The following is a 17,615-nucleotide window of genomic DNA, read 5'->3' as shown; positions in this document are numbered from 1 at the left end:
CAGAGACTTCGTAAGTGATATGTAGCAATGCTGGAGTGTTTTAAAGAAGAAAATATTGAAGTACAAGTCTGAAACAGCTTCATTGGACTAGGACCGTATGCATCCGCAGACCTAACTTTGCTTTGAATTTGATGGACTTTATTCAGGTACCCCTCTGAAGTAAAGCATGCTGCAGTACTCTTACATTTAATAAATCTCAGCCTATCTGATTAGACATTATATCTCATCACTAGCAATAGCAGAAACATGCATCACCACTCATTTTCTTAACTCATGGAGCTGTGCATCTGTCAATTTATTTCATACAATTAGAGAAAGATAGAATGGTTGAGGCTGGAAGGGACCTCTGGAGGTCATCTGGTCCAACCCCCCTGCTCAAGCAGGGCCACCTAGAGACAGTTGCCCTGGACCATGTCCAGACATCTTTAAATACCTCTGAGGATGGAGACTCCACAGCCTCTCTGGGCAACCCATGCCAATGCTCGGTCACCCTCACAGCGAAAAAGTGTTTCCTGATGTTCAGAGGGAACATCCTGTGTTTCATTTTGTGCCCATTGCCTCTGGTCCTGTCACTGGGCACCACTGGAAAGAACCTGGCTCCATCCTTCTTTGCACCCTCCCCTCAGGTATTTATACACATTGGTAACTTTTAATGCAAATCCAAGAATCACAGCTGAAACATATCAAGCCAAGAACTCTCGCTGAGCAGCTTTCTGTACTGGTGTACTACTTAGATCAGTTGCTTAAACATCTAAGAAAACTCTCACTTTTCCTAATCCTAAGATTTATTTTGTTTTGAGCTAGATTATTCTCTCAGGGAACAACATAGTTTTAAAATTAAATTGTATTCCTTTCTTCATTTAATGATGACTCTTACTGAAAACTACGGGCCTATTTCTTAAAATGTCCCATCTGACCTTAGAATCATTAAATTAGGATTTGTTAGAAGTCTCTTTTCTAAATAGTGTATCAGTTGCATACCTAGAACTCACATTTTGCTGGGGGGGGGAAAGGAAATTATGTTGAAAAAAGTGTGAATGCCTTTTTTTTTTTTTTTTAACTTTAGTGCTGCTGTATGCTTTTTTTCTAGAATTGTTAAGGTCAATCTACAAGTTACTTTTCTTCCTCTGGTGACATACCAGGACTCTGCCTATATAGCAGTTTATAAGGGAGATCGTTATTTATTTTTGGGGGAAAAAGTGAATTAATACTTTTAATGAGTAAGAGGCTGTTTCAGTTACCTTCAATGGTCAAAGCTAAACTATATGAAGGAAGAAAATTGGATAGGATATAGCTATTTTAGTTACTTTTATTTTTACCTGGATTAATACATTGTACTCCTCTTGGTATTGTATCTGGTTTATCCCATACCATAGCCTAGTGTTTCAGTGTGTTCTGTTAAATATACATTAGCCAAGAGCCACACGCAAATCCTTGGACCCAGTAAGAAGATTGGAGATCTCTGAATTGTGCCACCATTCAGTTCTTTGGCAGACAGCATTTTCTGTTGTGTGCTATTCTTTTTATACTTCACCAAGAGAAAAGTCTTCGGTCACAGGGTCATTGTGACTGTATAGTTTCCAAAAGCAGAAAAAGCTAACTGCGTTTGCTGCTGAGGTAATGATGATTCTCTGTTCACGTCTAGTAGCTGGTGGCCAGAACAAAGAGGCAGCTTGATTTTGAGTGTAACTATTGCATTTTCTTCTGATCCTTGCTCTGTTTCTGTTTCAGAGAAAAAATATTGTAGCTTTTGTTGCCTGAATTTGCTGTCTTAAGTGGATTTGACTTGTTTGGATTGCAAATGCTATATAAAGCAGTATTATAGAATCATAGAATCTTTAAGGTTGGAAAAGACCTCTAGGATCATCAAGTCCAACCGTCGACCCAACACCACCATGTCTACTAAACCATGTCCCGAAGTGGCACATCTACACGCTTTTTGAACACTTCCAGGGACAGTGATTCCACCACCTCTCTGGGGAGCCTGTTCTAATGTCTGACCACCCTTTCAGTGAAGAAACTTTTTCTAATATCCAACCTAAACCTCCCTTGGAGCGATTTGAGGCTGTTTCCTCTTGTCCTTTCAGTTCTTGCTTGGGAGACGAGACCAACACCCACCTCACCACAACCTCCTTTCAGGTAGTTGTGGAGAGCAATAAGGTCTCGCCTTAGCCTCCTCTTCTCCAGACTAAACAATCCCAGTTTCCTCAGCTGCTTCTCGTAAGACATGTGTTCCACACCCTTCACCAGCTTTGTTGCCCTTCTCTGGACACACTCCAGCACTTCAATGTCTTTCTTGCAGTGAGGGGCCCGAAACTGAACACAGTACTCGAGTACCAGAGCCAAGTACAGGGGGGACGATCACTTCCCTAGTCCTGCTGGCCACACTGTTTCTGATACAAGCCAGGATGCTGTTGGCCGCCTTGGCCACCTGGGCACACTGCTGGCTCATGTTCAGCCGGCTGTCAACCAACACACCCACGTCCTTTTCCTCCAGGCAGCTTTCCAGCCACTCTTCCCCAAGCCTGTAGCGTTGCCGAAGTGTAGGACCTGGCACTTGGCCTTGTTAAACCTCATACAGTTAAACCTCAGCCCATCGATCCAGCCTGTCCAGATCCCTCTGCAGAGCCTTCCTACCCTCAAGCAGATCAAAACTCCCTCCCAGCTTAGTGTCATCCTCAAACTTACTGAGGGTGCACTTGATTCCCTCATCCAGATCATTGATAAAGACATTAAACAAGACCGGCCCCAAGACCAAGCCCTGGGGAACACCGCTTGTGACCGGCCATAGCTTATGACTGGCCGCAGCAAGATGATCCGTAAGATACTCTGGAAGATGTAGATTGGTTCCCATATATCAAAATTGCATTATGCACCGAAGGAAAAAAAAAGAAAAAAATAATTTTAGTGTCCAAAAAATTTTAGGGGATGGATGTTTTCAGTTATAAATCAGAGCATGGATCCTGCAGTCTGGGGCATTTCTGCCTTTTACGTTTTATTTTTCCCATGCTTTGTATTGTTGGGAGCTACTGGGGGACTTCTGCAAGGTTACAGTATGTTACAAGTTTAGCATGGTTTTACATAATAATTTAATCTTTTTTTTTTTTTACTTTTTTTTTCTTCCTCTTAACTTTACTGTATGTTGGTATAATTTTAACCATCTGCGTATTTTAATGAATGCAGCTGCGTTTGCAAAGAATGACAAAGTCTGAAAATAGCCAAACATCCAGGGAAGAGATCATGTATTGAGGAAGCAAAAAACCCTATGTTGGCAGTAATCACTGTGCTTGGAAATGTTTATTATGGTAAAGCATGTTCTTAAGCAAGAACATTGTGCTTATCTGCTTCTACGTGCTTCCGCAAAACTTCTATGAACTGTACATTTTTAAGACCGCTGACTCTCTCTCAAGTTTGCTGTAGGAAGGGAGAGGGAAGTTACGTTGGGTTGAAAACAGTGGAGGCAAGGGCACAAATCATATCTTCTTGCCACGTAATCTATGTTTCTTCACAAAACCAGCCTAAAAATGGCATGATTTTTTTTCAGAATGGATAGTCTTCAGAACTAGTGGTAAGCTTAAAACGCATTAAGGAAAAAATATGAATAATAGTTGGCCTAACCGAACGTCCTCTTGTTTTTAAATAGGCTTCGATGTTGTCAGCAGAAAATGATCCACTTGGTCCTCTACCACCAGGTTGGGGTAAGTTAATTAGCTGTTGATTTCAGTAAGTGATGGTTACAGAAATTTGGAATGCAGTTGTTGTATAGTGGGTTTTTTTCTTTTTTTCCCCTAGAAAGGAGAGTGGATTCAAATGATAGGGTGTATTTTGTAAATCATAACACAAAGACAACACAGTGGGAAGACCCTCGAACTCAAGGGTAGGTGTGTATATTGACTTTGCAGATGAAAAGATCTTGCTTAATTCTTACATGCCATGATATGGTGGAAAAAGTACTGTCTGTAATTTCTTCTGCAGTTTACAAAATGAGGACCCTCTTCCAGAGGGCTGGGAAATCAGATATACCAGAGAAGGTGTCAGATACTTTGTTGACCATAATACAAGAACCACCACCTTCAATGATCCTCGTACTGGGAAATCTTCTGTGTAAGTGAGAAATTCAATATATTTTTTAATGTTTTAACTTGTTATAGTTTAATGATTAAGTCTTCTCATACTAGAAAACAATATATACTTTTAGCTGGATCTGAGCATTAAATTATGAACCTGTAAATTACATTGTCCTGTAAATTTAATCAATTTTTAAGCTTTAATTGTCAGTTTATCTATTCCACACTTTGCTGCACTTCTTTAAGGTTCAGTAGTTTTTAAACACTTTTCAAATAGCACAGTTTGTAATTGTTTTATAAATAGAAAGGAGAAGTGAGATAAACATGAATATTCAACTAATGTAACTAACAGTTACATTTTTAAAGAAAAGGCAAATGATTGTAATGAGTATTGCTTATAGTTATACACCCTCTAGCAAGCAACATTAATGTCTAAACAAAGTAGTTCTAAATATTTTTCAAAAATTTTACATGCAAATCTTTTTTAAAATAGTTTAATCAAAAGTATTGACTCAACCTATGGTGGCTGTCTTAATGTGTTTTATGTAGGATAGGGTTTACTTCTGATTATATGTTGATGACTTTTCATTCAAAGAGCCTGTGGAGTATTGTACTAGAAATTCCTTCATAGTTCCACAAACATCTGAATTTATGAAGCCTGATTTAACAGTCTTTCTCTCAGTGAAGAAAATAAATTAGATGTCTCTTCTTTAGTTGGCTTGCAATTTTTACAAGATTGATAGGGATTTGAAATCCTCTAGATCTCTACCTTTCTCTCAAATTTGGTAAATTGACTAGCATCTTAAAAAAAAAAAAATAAAAAGGAACAGGTGTGGGGGCCGAAAGAAAGACCGGCTGACCAAACCATCAACTGCATTTTGTTTCTGATCGTATCTTATGATAACAATTTTTGTGTATTTTTGAAATCTGCATGCTGTTTGATGTCTGTGTGGCTAATCTATTTCTTTCCTTACAGAAATAAAGGGCCACAGATTGCTTATGAGCGTAGCTTTAGGTGGAAACTGGCTCATTTCCGTTACTTGTGTCAGGTACTGATAAATAATTACTTACTTTTTGAAACTCTTTGAATTTACATTTATATGTGCTGCCTTTTAACGTTATTGCCTTATGATTACAGTCCAATGCATTGCCAAGTCATGTGAAAATCAATGTATCCAGACAGACTTTATTTGAGGATTCCTTCCAGCAAGTAAGCCTGTAAAGATTGTTGTGTTTGTTTATCAAGATGAAGCGTAAGAACAAAAAATGGCCATAGCCAGTTCAGACTAATGGTCCTTCAGGCACAGTAATCTTCCTCTGGTATTAACCAGAGGGCATTCTTAGGGAAGACTGTAAGAACAGAAGTAATGTATATAATACTTTTACCAAATGATCTTTCAGCTCCCAGCTGTTTGCAATTTAAATGCTTATTAGGCTTGATGTGGTTTCTGGGTATTTAATAATCCTCAAGGGACTTCTCTTCTGTGAGCTTGTCTGTGCTTCTCTTGTGAACTTTTAGCATCTACAGCATCCTGTGGTAAAGAGCTCCATAGCTTAACCACCTTGCGTACCATATTAACTTAACCACATCAGATTTGCTTCTCTCATTCTTGTGTGTGGTTATATACATTACAAAATGTTATTTTCTCCAATTAAAACTGGTGTCCTGCTTTGTCCTTCACATGTTAAATCTGTGTAATTTAAGCTTACAGTTCTTGAGCAGTCTGCAGCCAATGTATGTTCCTTCCTTCTTTCTCTGTAACAATGAAAATTCTTGCCGCTGTCACCACATCAAACCCTCTTGGGAGGGATTCTCTATAAGTAAAAACTATGTTATTAATGAAACTATATTACTCTTATTTTGAATTAAATTACGGTTTTAAGTGATTTGCCTAAACCCAAAAATCTGTCATATATCAGACGAAATGCCTTTTCACCTGTTTTCGTGTAGTGATACTGAATGCCTTAGGAAGAGTATGAGAACAGGGCAACCATGTAGTGATACTTTCCAGATATGCCCTCCTACTTGCTAACAGTCTGCTGCTCAAGGACTCGGAAGTCCAAGTTGGTATTTTTGTGTGCAGTTCATTGATTGCAGGTTCCATGAGATGGTCTAATTTCTTGTAAAATCTGTGTAAACATTTGACATATATGGTATTTTTGTATCAAATAAAATCTGAATAAGAGGGAGCGATTCTATTGGCAATGCATAATTTATAACATTAAATTTTGGGGTTTTTTTAATAGATTATGGCATTAAAACCCTATGATTTGAGGAGAAGATTGTATGTTATATTCAGAGGAGAAGAAGGATTGGATTATGGTGGCTTGGCAAGGTAAAAAAAAATTAAAATAGTTTTTATATTTTTAATAGCACTCTAACCTTTATTTCTAATGTCATTCTGTTGGCAAAGAAACTGCTTGCTTTTGCAGTCTGACCCTGGTTACCTTTTTAGCTCCCTTTAATGTATTAAGGAAGTGGAACTGGCAGCGCTGGCTATTGTTAGGGGTTATAACTGCGTTGGTAAAACTGTCGTCTGAGTTGTTCAGTTCTTTGACGAAGATTGATGTTTAAATTGGAATTTTTTAATGCCATTTAATTGCTCTAGACTGAGTTATTTCAGAAACTTTCCATCAGAAAGTTTCACTTTCCTGGAAGTGGGGACTGTGGAAAAATAAAGTGTTTTGCTTATTTGTTAAGAAACAAGTGAACACCAGACTGGGGCTGATAGGAACAGAAAGGACATAAAAGGAGAGTAGTGCAGGCATGAAGTAATGGCAGATGAACAGACTATGTAGGCTGCACAGGAATACAAAACAGCTAGACAACAAGTTATTCTAGAATCTGAAGTGCAACTTGGAGGGAAAATCTGATAACAGGAAAACCATAGACAAAATGCGTTTCATCTGTTGACCATATAAAAGACAACCACTGAGTACTGCTGCCAGTTACTTGACTGAAATATTACTATTAGGATGAAAATTTCAGTACTACTGCAGATCCAGGGAGTTTGAAGTGATAGGTGATAAATTTTTTCTTGTTTGTTTTTTTTAATGTAAAGGTATTCTATTTTGGTTTTGTTCTGGTTTTATGTAGCTTGCTGTGTTAAAATGAAGTTCACTGAAAATGTGTAGTATTTGTAAGTAAGGAAGCTTGCCTCTCAAGGTTGAGCTTCTTTGGATATATGGTTATGCTTCTGAATTACAATATCTGCTAGGCTTTTCAGGGGTGACTACAGGGAAGAATCCAATTTTTGCTTTGCATGGGTTTTGTTTGGTTAGTGTCCCTATCATGATGGCCCTACACATAGGATGGGGAACCAGGAGAATTGAAGTAATCTGTTCCAGAGAAACAAAGTATTCCAAAGAAGTGATGTTAGAATAATTTAACTGAAGAGCGTTAGTGATAGAAAGTGGCAGAATAAATAAATAAATAACAAATATAGAAGTAATATAACTTTGTAGTTTTAGGAATAGGTCTTGCCCAAGATTTTGTGTGTGAAATTGAGAAGCAGCAATGATCTCATTGTAACTTAAACTGAGAAATCTCAAGTGACACTGGATAAATGTTCATGTACTGACTTGCTAATGTAACACTGTATTAATACAAATATAGAAAGCTGATGCACCTGATTTATCACCTGTCTCTCAGCAGACTAAACTCAATGTTCCCTCCAGAATTTTACCTTGCGTTCAGAAGGACCAATCTGACACTGTCCTGTGGCTAGTTCTAGCAGCCGACATGAAAATTTCATTGCTTCTTCAAACTTCTTGTTGGTGACTGATGTCTTTGATTCCTCCCTTGTTATCTGGCTTTGATCTAATTTAAATGCCTATTACATTTGATGCTTCTGTGCAGAGCTAATATAATTGTCTCAGTATAAAGCTTGCACAGAATCCTGTACAACATTCTCATGTTTTTTAAAAGGTACACAGAACTCCATTAGGGTTATCGTATCCTGGCTGCCTTTCTCTGTTTACTCTTTCTACTTGGGCTTTGAGTTGGAAGCGTATTGTAGCAATCATGACCCATGACTTGAGTTTCAGAGAACTATTAGGAGAAACATGCCAGCAAACCTCTCATTTCTATTCCTTGCTCTCAGATAAATCTAGGGATAGAAAAGATGCCTCTTCAATGTCACGGCTACAAGGTAATCAGGATGGAATTCAGTCCCTGCAGTTGTTACAGGATAGACTTTTTAGCTTTTTTTGCAGCTTTTCCCTAAGCCTGGTTGTTCAGTTCCAAGCATTTGGGGCCTGATACAAAAACTCCTGAGTGTATATATGACTGCTTCTGAGGTGTCTGATAATATGTAAATACTATGAAGCAACAAATATTCTAAAAATCAGCTATCCTAACACTGAAATACCAGGTTCTATTATTATTTCAGGTCACCTGAGTTGGAAACTATGAAAGTGGTGAATAACATGTATTAGTTAAACCTCAACAAAAGTATATTTTCACATTGTTGTGTCCTGTGGGCTTAACTTATGCATGGTAATTTGTTAAACCACAGTAACTCAGTGTGTGTTCTGCTGTCAGATTTGGAAGGCAAATAAGGTGTGCTGTGGTTTGGGTTTTTTTGTTTTGTTTTGTTTTACCTGGGTTGTTTATAATAAGCACTGCCCATGGAATAATCTGTAATTTTTTTTTTTTTATTTGAGTTGTATGCAGTAAAGCAGGCATAAGGAGGATAAATACTGTGTACTGGTTGAGGCAAGGACTCTGTAGGCAAAAATGTTACTAATATGCAGCTAAAACCTATGTGATGAGAGCGTGTTCAAGGTGACAATCTTAACAATAATTTCTAAACTTTGGAAACCATGACTTTCTAACATTGTTTTTAATAATGATTTTTTTTATATTTAAGAAGTATATAATGCCATATATTATTCTGATTCTAATACAACACTGTTTATATTATTTTTCTAAGTTTGCATATATTTTGACCATTTTGCTAGTTACCTAAGAGGAATGGTGATAAACATCTGTATTTGATGGTTTTTATGTGTATACATGTTTTTTTTTCCTTAGAGAATGGTTTTTCTTGCTTTCCCATGAAGTACTGAACCCTATGTACTGCCTATTTGAATATGCTGGCAAGAGCAACTATTGCCTGCAGATAAATCCAGCATCAACAATCAATCCTGACCATCTTTCATATTTCTGTTTCATTGGGCGCTTTATTGCCATGGTAGGTTAGATTTTTAAGGTATTATTATTTGCTGTAGCTATACATTTATTCCTGAACAATATTTGTTTTTACAGTTATTAAAGGTTATATTAATCTCTTACAAATGGAAGATTAAGGCATATAAGGTTATTGAGCCAAAATATTTCCTGAGATTTAAGTCTCTGACACACTCAAGTTTCCTGTGATAGTGATGAAAGTTAATATGACATTCAGTATAATGTTTTATTTTTATCAACTGGATGTGTGTACTTCATGCAAATCGCTGTTTGAGTGTCTGAATACTGATGCTCTGAAAAATCTGACTAGTATTTTCTGAAAAAGGCTCCTCAGATTTGGTATACTTTACTGTATTCGAAAAAATGAGTTACAAACGTTTTGTGGAGTACACTGAGCCTTAATTGAAACGTATGTACTTGGATACAAAGGTCAGATACTGAGGAGAGCAGAAGCTGTCAGAGAGCTGATTCTCTGCCATCAGATTTCTCTTAAACTACAAGCTGACAAGGCATGTTGTATCATTTCTTCTTCTGGTATCACTGAGTCTATTTTGTGTCGTGGACTGCTCTGTCACATTTGTTTCCTTCCGTGTAGTAATACAGTCATTTTTCCATTTAATCATCATGATGTCTACAGGGTAGCCCTCAGCAACATCCCTGAACTTGGTGAATAGTGAAACCAAAAAGAGTAGATAACAGTGCATTTTCAGATTGAAGAGACTGTAATCTTCTGTTGTTCAGGTTTTTTGTATGAAATTAGAATAAATATAAGCAAAGTGTAGCATAGATGGAAAAAAAAAATGTTCAGACTTAAATTAGGTTTGGGGCTTTTCTTGATTTTGCTTTTCATATAGATGCTTCTTGAGAAGCAAATTTGTTCAGTTTTGATGATAACATCTCTGATTTCAAGGATTTTATGGCCAAGTTCCCCATTTCTGTGCTGTCATGAAAATTTATTTCATTGGGTTAACGCTTTCACTAGGCTACCAATTTTTTTCTTTCTTTTAGAACCCTCAGTAAGCTATAATGCCATTTAGCAGGAAGATATGATAAAGCTAATTAGGTGCTAGAACCAAATGCTGTTTCTTTTAGTCAGTGATTTTTGATCTTGCACATAAGATAAATCCATAATTGAAATGTTAACTTTAGGAAAACTACTTCCTAAAAGTATCGATCATAGAAGAGAACTTAATTAAAGTATTTAATTAAAATACAAACTTTTCTTTCCTGAAGTATTTTTGTATTTTTATTTTAAATTCTCTAAGGGGGTGGGAGACAGAGACACCTTTGTAATGGTCCCTAATGTGGTCTGTCGTGAGGTTTGAGCATATTCATGGTTTAGAATGGATGGCACTTCCTGCAGTACTTCCTGGGATACCCTCTAGTGGCTTAAAATACCTCAGCTAATAATGTAGGTGGGAATCAGTTTAAGGAGTCTCATTAGGCTTTTTAAGTGCAGTTGTAGTTTCTGTCTAAGTTCTAGAATAGTTGTGATTTTCAGATCATTATGACTTCTTTTGGGTTTATACTTAAATACCCACAGACGTTTTCAACTGAAATGGGGTTAAACATAAAGAATACACATCTTACTTGGTAACAAAAAGCTGTTAAATGAGGTTTGCTGAGGCAACTTGTATAATTTGCTGTAAGATTATCATAGACATTCAATGAGATGATTTAAGAGCTTATTTTTGCAAAAAGCAGGAAATCGTATGGCTGGATGCTGCACTTGACATTTAATTTTTTCATTTCTATCAACTCACTCTCCCATAAGAAGTATAGACTAGTTAAAAAATAAATAAATAGACAAATAAATAAATAAATGTCCCTGAGAGAACCTTTTAAGCTCTTCTAAAGCAGAAGAAAATGCATGTGAGAGTAAGCCTTAGGGGGGAAATTAGAAGCTGGGAAAAAAAGATGGAGCCTTGCCTTTTTCTAAAGGAAATGAGTGGGTACGTTGGCTCTTCTGCTCCTAGAATTTCAGCTGTGAGGAAGACAAACAATGAATGCCGTACTTGACCTACATTTAGGATGATTTGTAAAGAGGTATTTTATTTAAGAAAGTGTACCTGATGAGGGCAAAAAGTATTTTCATAGTTATAGCTGTGCTCTGTTAGCTCTCGGATGCACTGAACCAGTATAGAGGTTAGCACTCTGTGTGTGTGTGTAATGCTAGGCTTCAGTGCTAGAATTTAGCCTACACCCTTTGTGCATGCGTGGTGAGACAAGTGTGACCATAGTTTGGTTTTTTTTTTTTTTTCCAATTTCTTTTTGCAGTAGAAGGGAGAATCTCATTTCTCAGTTCTGTTACCTATAAAAAATGCGATTCCTAAAGCTCTTTCTGAAGCAGTCTGTGATTGCATTTTTAAACTGTTTATTACAAGCTGCAGTAGCATTGTGTAAAGGATGGTTTTACAGGATGTATATATGTGGTAAAAAATGGCAGTAATACTCAAGTAGGATCAAATATGATCAAGTAGGATCAAATAACTCTTGGAATATATTCTTATTCACATAATAAAGAGTAAACTTAGTAATTTTCTCTTTCAATAGACTTCATCCTTTTATGAGAGGTTTATTTTTAATCAAAAAATTTCTAAATTGTAATGATAACATATGCTCGGATAAATTTTGTCAATTAATCATTTTTTTCTTCCCATTTAATATATTGTTTTGTTCTTTTTAAATACCAAGCTGCTACTGCTACTTGGTGCTTTTTATTATTTCAAGGAGAAAGGAAAAAAAGAATTCAGGTCCAGAAATACTTCAGTAATTCAGTAGTTCAGTAAAAGCTAAACAGACTTTTCTCTGTTCAACAGGCATTGTTTCATGGGAAATTTATTGACACTGGTTTTTCTCTGCCTTTCTACAAACGAATGCTGAGCAAAAAACTTACTATTAAGGACCTAGAATCTATTGATACTGAATTTTACAACTCCCTAATTTGGATAAGGTTTGTAGATTATTTTTTCATATGTGATGTTTTATGGATTTTGTCATTTATATAGAATTCATTGCGCTTTTTTTTTTGTTTTATTCAGGGATAATAACATCGAAGAGTGTAACTTGGAAATGTATTTTTGTGTGGATATGGAGCTCTTAGGCAAAGTAACCTCACATGAGCTGAAATCAGGAGGTTCAAATATCTTGGTAACTGAGGAGAACAAAGAAGAATATATTGGGTAGGAAGGTGTAGATGTTGAAAAAAGTCCGTATTTCTTCTGTTGCTGTAGTCTTTTTTGACACAGTATATGATTTGTTTGTTGTGTTTGGGTTTTTTTTTCCTTTTTCTTTTTTTCCTATTACTATGTAATTCTTGGGACTATTACTGAAATGGTATCTTGGTACATTTTGCTATCTTGGTACACATGATCTCTTGGTACATTTTGATCTCTCCTATTCCCCTCTTCCCTCTCCCTCCACTGCACACCACCCCTCCCCCCCCCCCCCCCCCAAAAAAAAAAATGACCTGATAGAGAGAATGTGACCTATCTTGTTATTACACGTACAATGAGAGAACAGGTGAAACTTAAAATGAACAAACAAAATGAGGGAACAAATCCAGGTGGAAGGAAGAAATGTATTTGACAGAGGATTTCAAAATTGTTCAGAACTTTGCTGTCACTGTGGATACTGAAATTCAGAATGGTATATAATGTGGTATGACTTCAACTATTTTTTCTCTTTGTTCTGTTATGCTGCTCTTTCCTGCTTCTCTCCTAATCTTACCACTCTCTCTCTTTCTGAACCTGTATTTCTGATCCATCTATTCAGAGTGGTCTTAAAAGCAGATGTACACAGATCCTTTTCTGTGATACAGTGTATGTCCAGTGCTGCACATAAAGTTTCCACTTAAATTAGCAGTCTTTAGTTTCTTAGTCAAATAGTTTCTATAGAATGTATATATATTTATTGTCTTTTTTTTTTTTATTCAGAAGTGGCTTGACCATTTTAGCTGAAACATAAAAAACATTACCTCTTCTTCCAAATCTTAGCATAAATCAGAAGCTCAAAACAGAAAATGACTACTCTTTGTTGAAGCTGGAAATAGTCTTATGCTGGAAGTATTGGGCAACCATAGTTATAGGTATTATAAGCAACAGTATTTGTTATTATTCTCTGCCTACATGGTGTTTTTTGCTCAAGAACAGAATATTTTAAAATTGGTGGAAATTTTTCATAGAATCATAGAATATCCTGAGTTGGAAGGGACCCATAAGGATCATCGAGACCAACTCCTGGCTCCACACAGGACCAGCCGAATCAGAGCATATGACTGAGAGCGTTGTCCAGACGCTTCTTGAACTCAGTCAAGCTTGGTGCTGTGACCACTTCCCTGGGGAGCCTGTTCCAGTGCCCGACCACCCTCTCGGTGAAGAACCTTTTCCTGATATCCAACCTAAACCTCCCCCATCGCAGCTTCATTCTGTTCCCTCGGTTTCTTTTCTACCATTGAAACACTAGGATTATGCACTTTTTAAGCTAAAGCAAATTTTGTCATAAAAAAATCATAATGCCCAAGTAGCATTATTTTCATGAAAAGGCTGCTGAATTTTGATTAATGCAAGGTTAATACTAATAAAAAAAATATTTTTTAACTAGAATGATAATCTAAGTTCATCTTGCTACTTTTACTGTTGTCAAAGTTTGGAGATTTGTGATAATATTAGTATGGTAGGTCCCTTGTAGTCTATGGAATCATCCAGTATAAGAAAGTAAAATGGGAGGGAGCGTTACCTCATGGGAACACACGCAGTCATACGTGTTTAGACTTCTTCACATTGACTGCTAATTGATGTTTAATTTATGTTTGGTTTTTTCCATCCCAGGCTAATGGCTGAGTGGCGATTTTCTCGGGGAGTCAGAGAACAAACCAAAGCTTTTCTTGATGGTTTTAATGAAGTTGTTCCTCTACAGTGGCTACACTATTTTGATGAAAAGGAGCTGGAGGTGAGGTTTTCTGTTCAACATTTTTACCTTTTGCAAAGGTAATACATATGGAATGATTAAATGGATAGGTCAGCTTGAATCTCTCATCTGTGGCATGCTGCATTTGATAACTTCTGGAACATGGAGAATTTAATAGGAGCAGTGGGGGTAAATCATGGTGAAAAGTCAATATCTATTGAATCGGTGTTTTGTGGTGTTCAGCAGTTGGGAATTTTAGATTCCATCCTCACATTAAAATGTGCAAGTTTCTATGAAAGGATCAGAATATGAGGTCACAGATGGATCTATTAGTCACAGAAAACTTTTTCCTCTGTGGTAGATGGGTAGAATTACCTTGTAACAGATGGCACAGAAGTTGATTCTGATGTATAGTGATTGCTTAGTTTCACATACATAGTCTAGCATAGGTTCTAGGGTTATTACACTTAAGGACAGAAAGTTGGGAGGAACCAACAAGGTTTGAAACTGAATTTTGCAGATCCTCGATATCTAACCCAAGGGCCGATAAGAGGAATCACTTGCATGCACCATGTTTACTTAACAACCAGCCTGACCTATACTCATTGTTAGGGTTGTGATTTGTAGCTGGGACAAAAGGCTCTGTAGTGCAATGCTTATTTATTTCTGTGAGACCTGCCAAGGTATAATGAGCAGTGTTCTGAAAGCTTCTTAAGTTAAATGGGAGAACTTTGATCTATCTTATTTAGTGTTCAGTTTTCTGGGAGGCTTTACCTTTAGACTTTCAGCTTTCATTGCCTCTTGTAATGAATACTTTGCAGATTTATACTTTGCAGTGTATTTCATCTTTACTAGTAGTAGCAGTATCTGCAATGTAATCATCATCTTGGAATATGAGGCGAGGATTTAATAGGAAAGGTAATATCCTCTTTAATATAAAATTTCCTTTTATGGGAAAGGTAATATCTTTTATTATTGAATTATTAGTTGAAAGAAACTAAGTTTCTGATATGCGGGCTTTCAGACCTCTTAAATACATAAACAATTTTGGAGGAGTTCTGTAAACTTAGGATACAGGAAAATCTAACTGTGGAGTAAAATGAAAGAATTAACAGTCCTTTTTTGGGAGCAGGAACTTCCATTTTTGTTAGCGTGCCTCATACAAGATACAAAATTAGCTTTTAATTTATGTGTGTACACATGTATATTGTCAAGCAACCATTCTGTTTTCTAGGTTATGCTCTGTGGTATGCAAGAAGTTGATTTAGCAGACTGGCAGAGGAACACTGTTTATCGTCATTATACAAGGAACAGCAAGCAGATCATATGGTTCTGGCAGGTATGTTGATTAGTAAAATTTCCAATTTCTTTAGGTTTTGTTTTGTTTTGTAATAAAAATAGCACGTGGAGTGGAGGAATGCCATCTGAGTGCAGGTTCTCACTGCTTCCTTTCTTTTTTCTTCTCAGAAGGAAAGGAGGATTACTGGTTCTTAGGGAGCATACTTTAGGGTGGAAAATGGCAGATAGATACCCACATTACATTTGGATGGCTGGGTCATGAATACTTTTTCTATATCTTGTCCTTCTTATTGATTATACAGTGATAGAGGTTTTTTTTATTCTTAGCAGAGATCTACCTTCTATATGTTCTAATATGTAGTACACCTGTACATCTGAAATGCCACATATTATTTATGATTATTGTCATATTAACTGTGCCAGTCTAGCATTGATTAAAACTCACATTTTAATGAAGTTGGCTAAGAATTATTTTCAGAAAAAAACCTACAAAAATGCTAGACAGGCTCTCAGTTTCTACGAATTTCCCTAGAGAGAAGTCACAGCTAGGCAGTTCCTGCCTTTTGATAAATCACTATTGTAGAGATGCTTTTAACAAAGTGCTATAAGAAAATGATGCAAATCAATTATTTCCTAGCTTATTTATATTGTCAGAATAATGTAAGGTCTGGCAATATAATCTGGTTTTGAGAAGCTTGGTACTGAAAGAATCTTAATGGGAAGTTCAGGTAACTTGGATATGGTTTCAACATTTATAGAACAAAAATGATTCACTTTGTTATCCAGGTTTTTCTGAGTCAAAATTCTAGTTGTATCAATGCCCCCTCTCTTATTCAGATGGTCTCTGTCCCCTGTCTTTTCTTCCCCTTCCCTTTCCCAGTGAATTTCCTTATGAAGTGATGCAGCTGTTAGAGATGTTGTTTCCTCTCACTGAGACTGCCACATGCAGAGAATACTTCAGTCTTGAAATACCCAGAGCCCGTGGCTAGGCTATTGCTGTGTTTAATCAAAATGGCAATAGTCTTCATATAAAGCATTGGCATGATTTGTATTTTAGTGCAGAATAAAATAGATAAAGTTTCTTCTTATTTGCTGTTCCCAGCCTTATAACAGTTGACAGTGCATATTATCTGAAATCACTGTCTTCTCCCTCCACCCAGTTTTGCTGAAATCAAGAAAGGTAAACTGTTCTCACAGTGGTGTCTTTTTAAATGGAATTATACTTTTTCAACAGTCTTGTGGGGTTTTTGTTTTTCTCCAGCTATGCTAAAGTTTTTTATTAAGTAATTTGAATTTCTGTGCCTAGTTCGTAAAAGAAACAGACAACGAGGTTCGCATGCGACTTCTGCAGTTTGTCACTGGCACTTGCAGATTACCACTAGGTGGATTTGCTGAACTTATGGGTAAGTAAAAGGTGACCAAAACTTTTATACTGAACTGTTCCATCTGCAAATGAACCATGCTGCAAGTGTACAGATAGCAGGAACTTCATGTACATCACCTTGTATCTAGAAAGGCTTTTATATATCAGAAATCCCATGAATACATTTGTAAATGATTAGGAAATTAGCTCATTTCTATGAGAAGAATGTTCATATTCATGTAACATCAAGTAGCACCTAATGAGCTCTGTCTGCTGTATCTGAGTTGTGTCTTATATCACGTATATTATCACGTGTGCTACTTAAAAGTAACAGCTTCACACTGTTAAAAATCTTCTTTCCTAGGAAGTAATGGTCCTCAGAAATTCTGCATTGAAAAAGTTGGTAAGGAAACCTGGTTACCAAGAAGTCACACTTGGTGAGTTGTTACATGTAAACCTTCTGTACCTTTAGTGGTTCTCTCTTTCAATCTTGCATTTACCAAAGCAAATGAAATCTAATTTGAATCAGTTCTCGATCTCCATTTTCAGCTTCTTTGATTGCTCTGATATGCCAGTATTGAAAACTGTATCATCCTTCTTGCATAGAACTGAGAGGTGTTTCCCTAATTCTTTCTTTTAGGGAATATTAAATAACTGAACAAAAGTCATGTTGGTATTAGGTATATACAGTTATTTGATACACTTCTTATACATGCATATTATAGAAGATAAATGTATAGTCATTGAGATAAAGCAAGGTGAAAGAAATCACAGCAAACATTCAAAA

At 36.5% G+C, this 17,615-nt stretch overlaps 1 protein-coding gene across 14 annotated transcripts in view; it reads left to right on the top strand.

The window, feature by feature from the left end:
* Nucleotides 1-17,615, top strand: part of WWP1 (WW domain containing E3 ubiquitin protein ligase 1) — a 64,702-nt gene that overhangs the window by 44,118 nt on the left and 2,969 nt on the right. For 4 of the 14 annotated variants that reach the window (XM_054814885.1, XM_054814883.1, XM_054814884.1 and 1 more), the window contains 13 exons: nt 3,644-3,698; nt 3,793-3,877; nt 3,976-4,104; nt 5,044-5,116; nt 5,206-5,277; nt 6,315-6,403; nt 9,103-9,262; nt 12,078-12,211; nt 12,300-12,440; nt 14,088-14,208; nt 15,401-15,505; nt 16,772-16,868; nt 17,193-17,265. In XM_054814885.1, the coding sequence (XP_054670860.1) occupies nt 3,644-3,698; nt 3,793-3,877; nt 3,976-4,104; nt 5,044-5,116; nt 5,206-5,277; nt 6,315-6,403; nt 9,103-9,262; nt 12,078-12,211; nt 12,300-12,440; nt 14,088-14,208; nt 15,401-15,505; nt 16,772-16,868; nt 17,193-17,265 (1,334 nt within the window). Of the gene's footprint in view, nt 1-3,421; nt 3,569-3,643; nt 3,699-3,792; nt 3,878-3,975; nt 4,105-5,043; nt 5,117-5,205; nt 5,278-6,314; nt 6,404-9,102; nt 9,263-12,077; nt 12,212-12,299; nt 14,209-15,400; nt 15,506-16,771; nt 16,869-17,192; nt 17,266-17,615 lie in introns of those variants that run through there. The other 10 variants (XM_054814890.1, XR_008575683.1, XR_008575682.1 and 7 more) reach the window with 10 other exon arrangements.

The sequence above is a fragment of the Grus americana genome, chromosome 2 (genome assembly GCF_028858705.1).
Source record: "Grus americana isolate bGruAme1 chromosome 2, bGruAme1.mat, whole genome shotgun sequence".
In the NCBI taxonomy this organism is placed as follows: domain Eukaryota; kingdom Metazoa; phylum Chordata; class Aves; order Gruiformes; family Gruidae; genus Grus; species Grus americana.
This window is presented reverse-complemented; position numbering and strand designations above follow the sequence as displayed.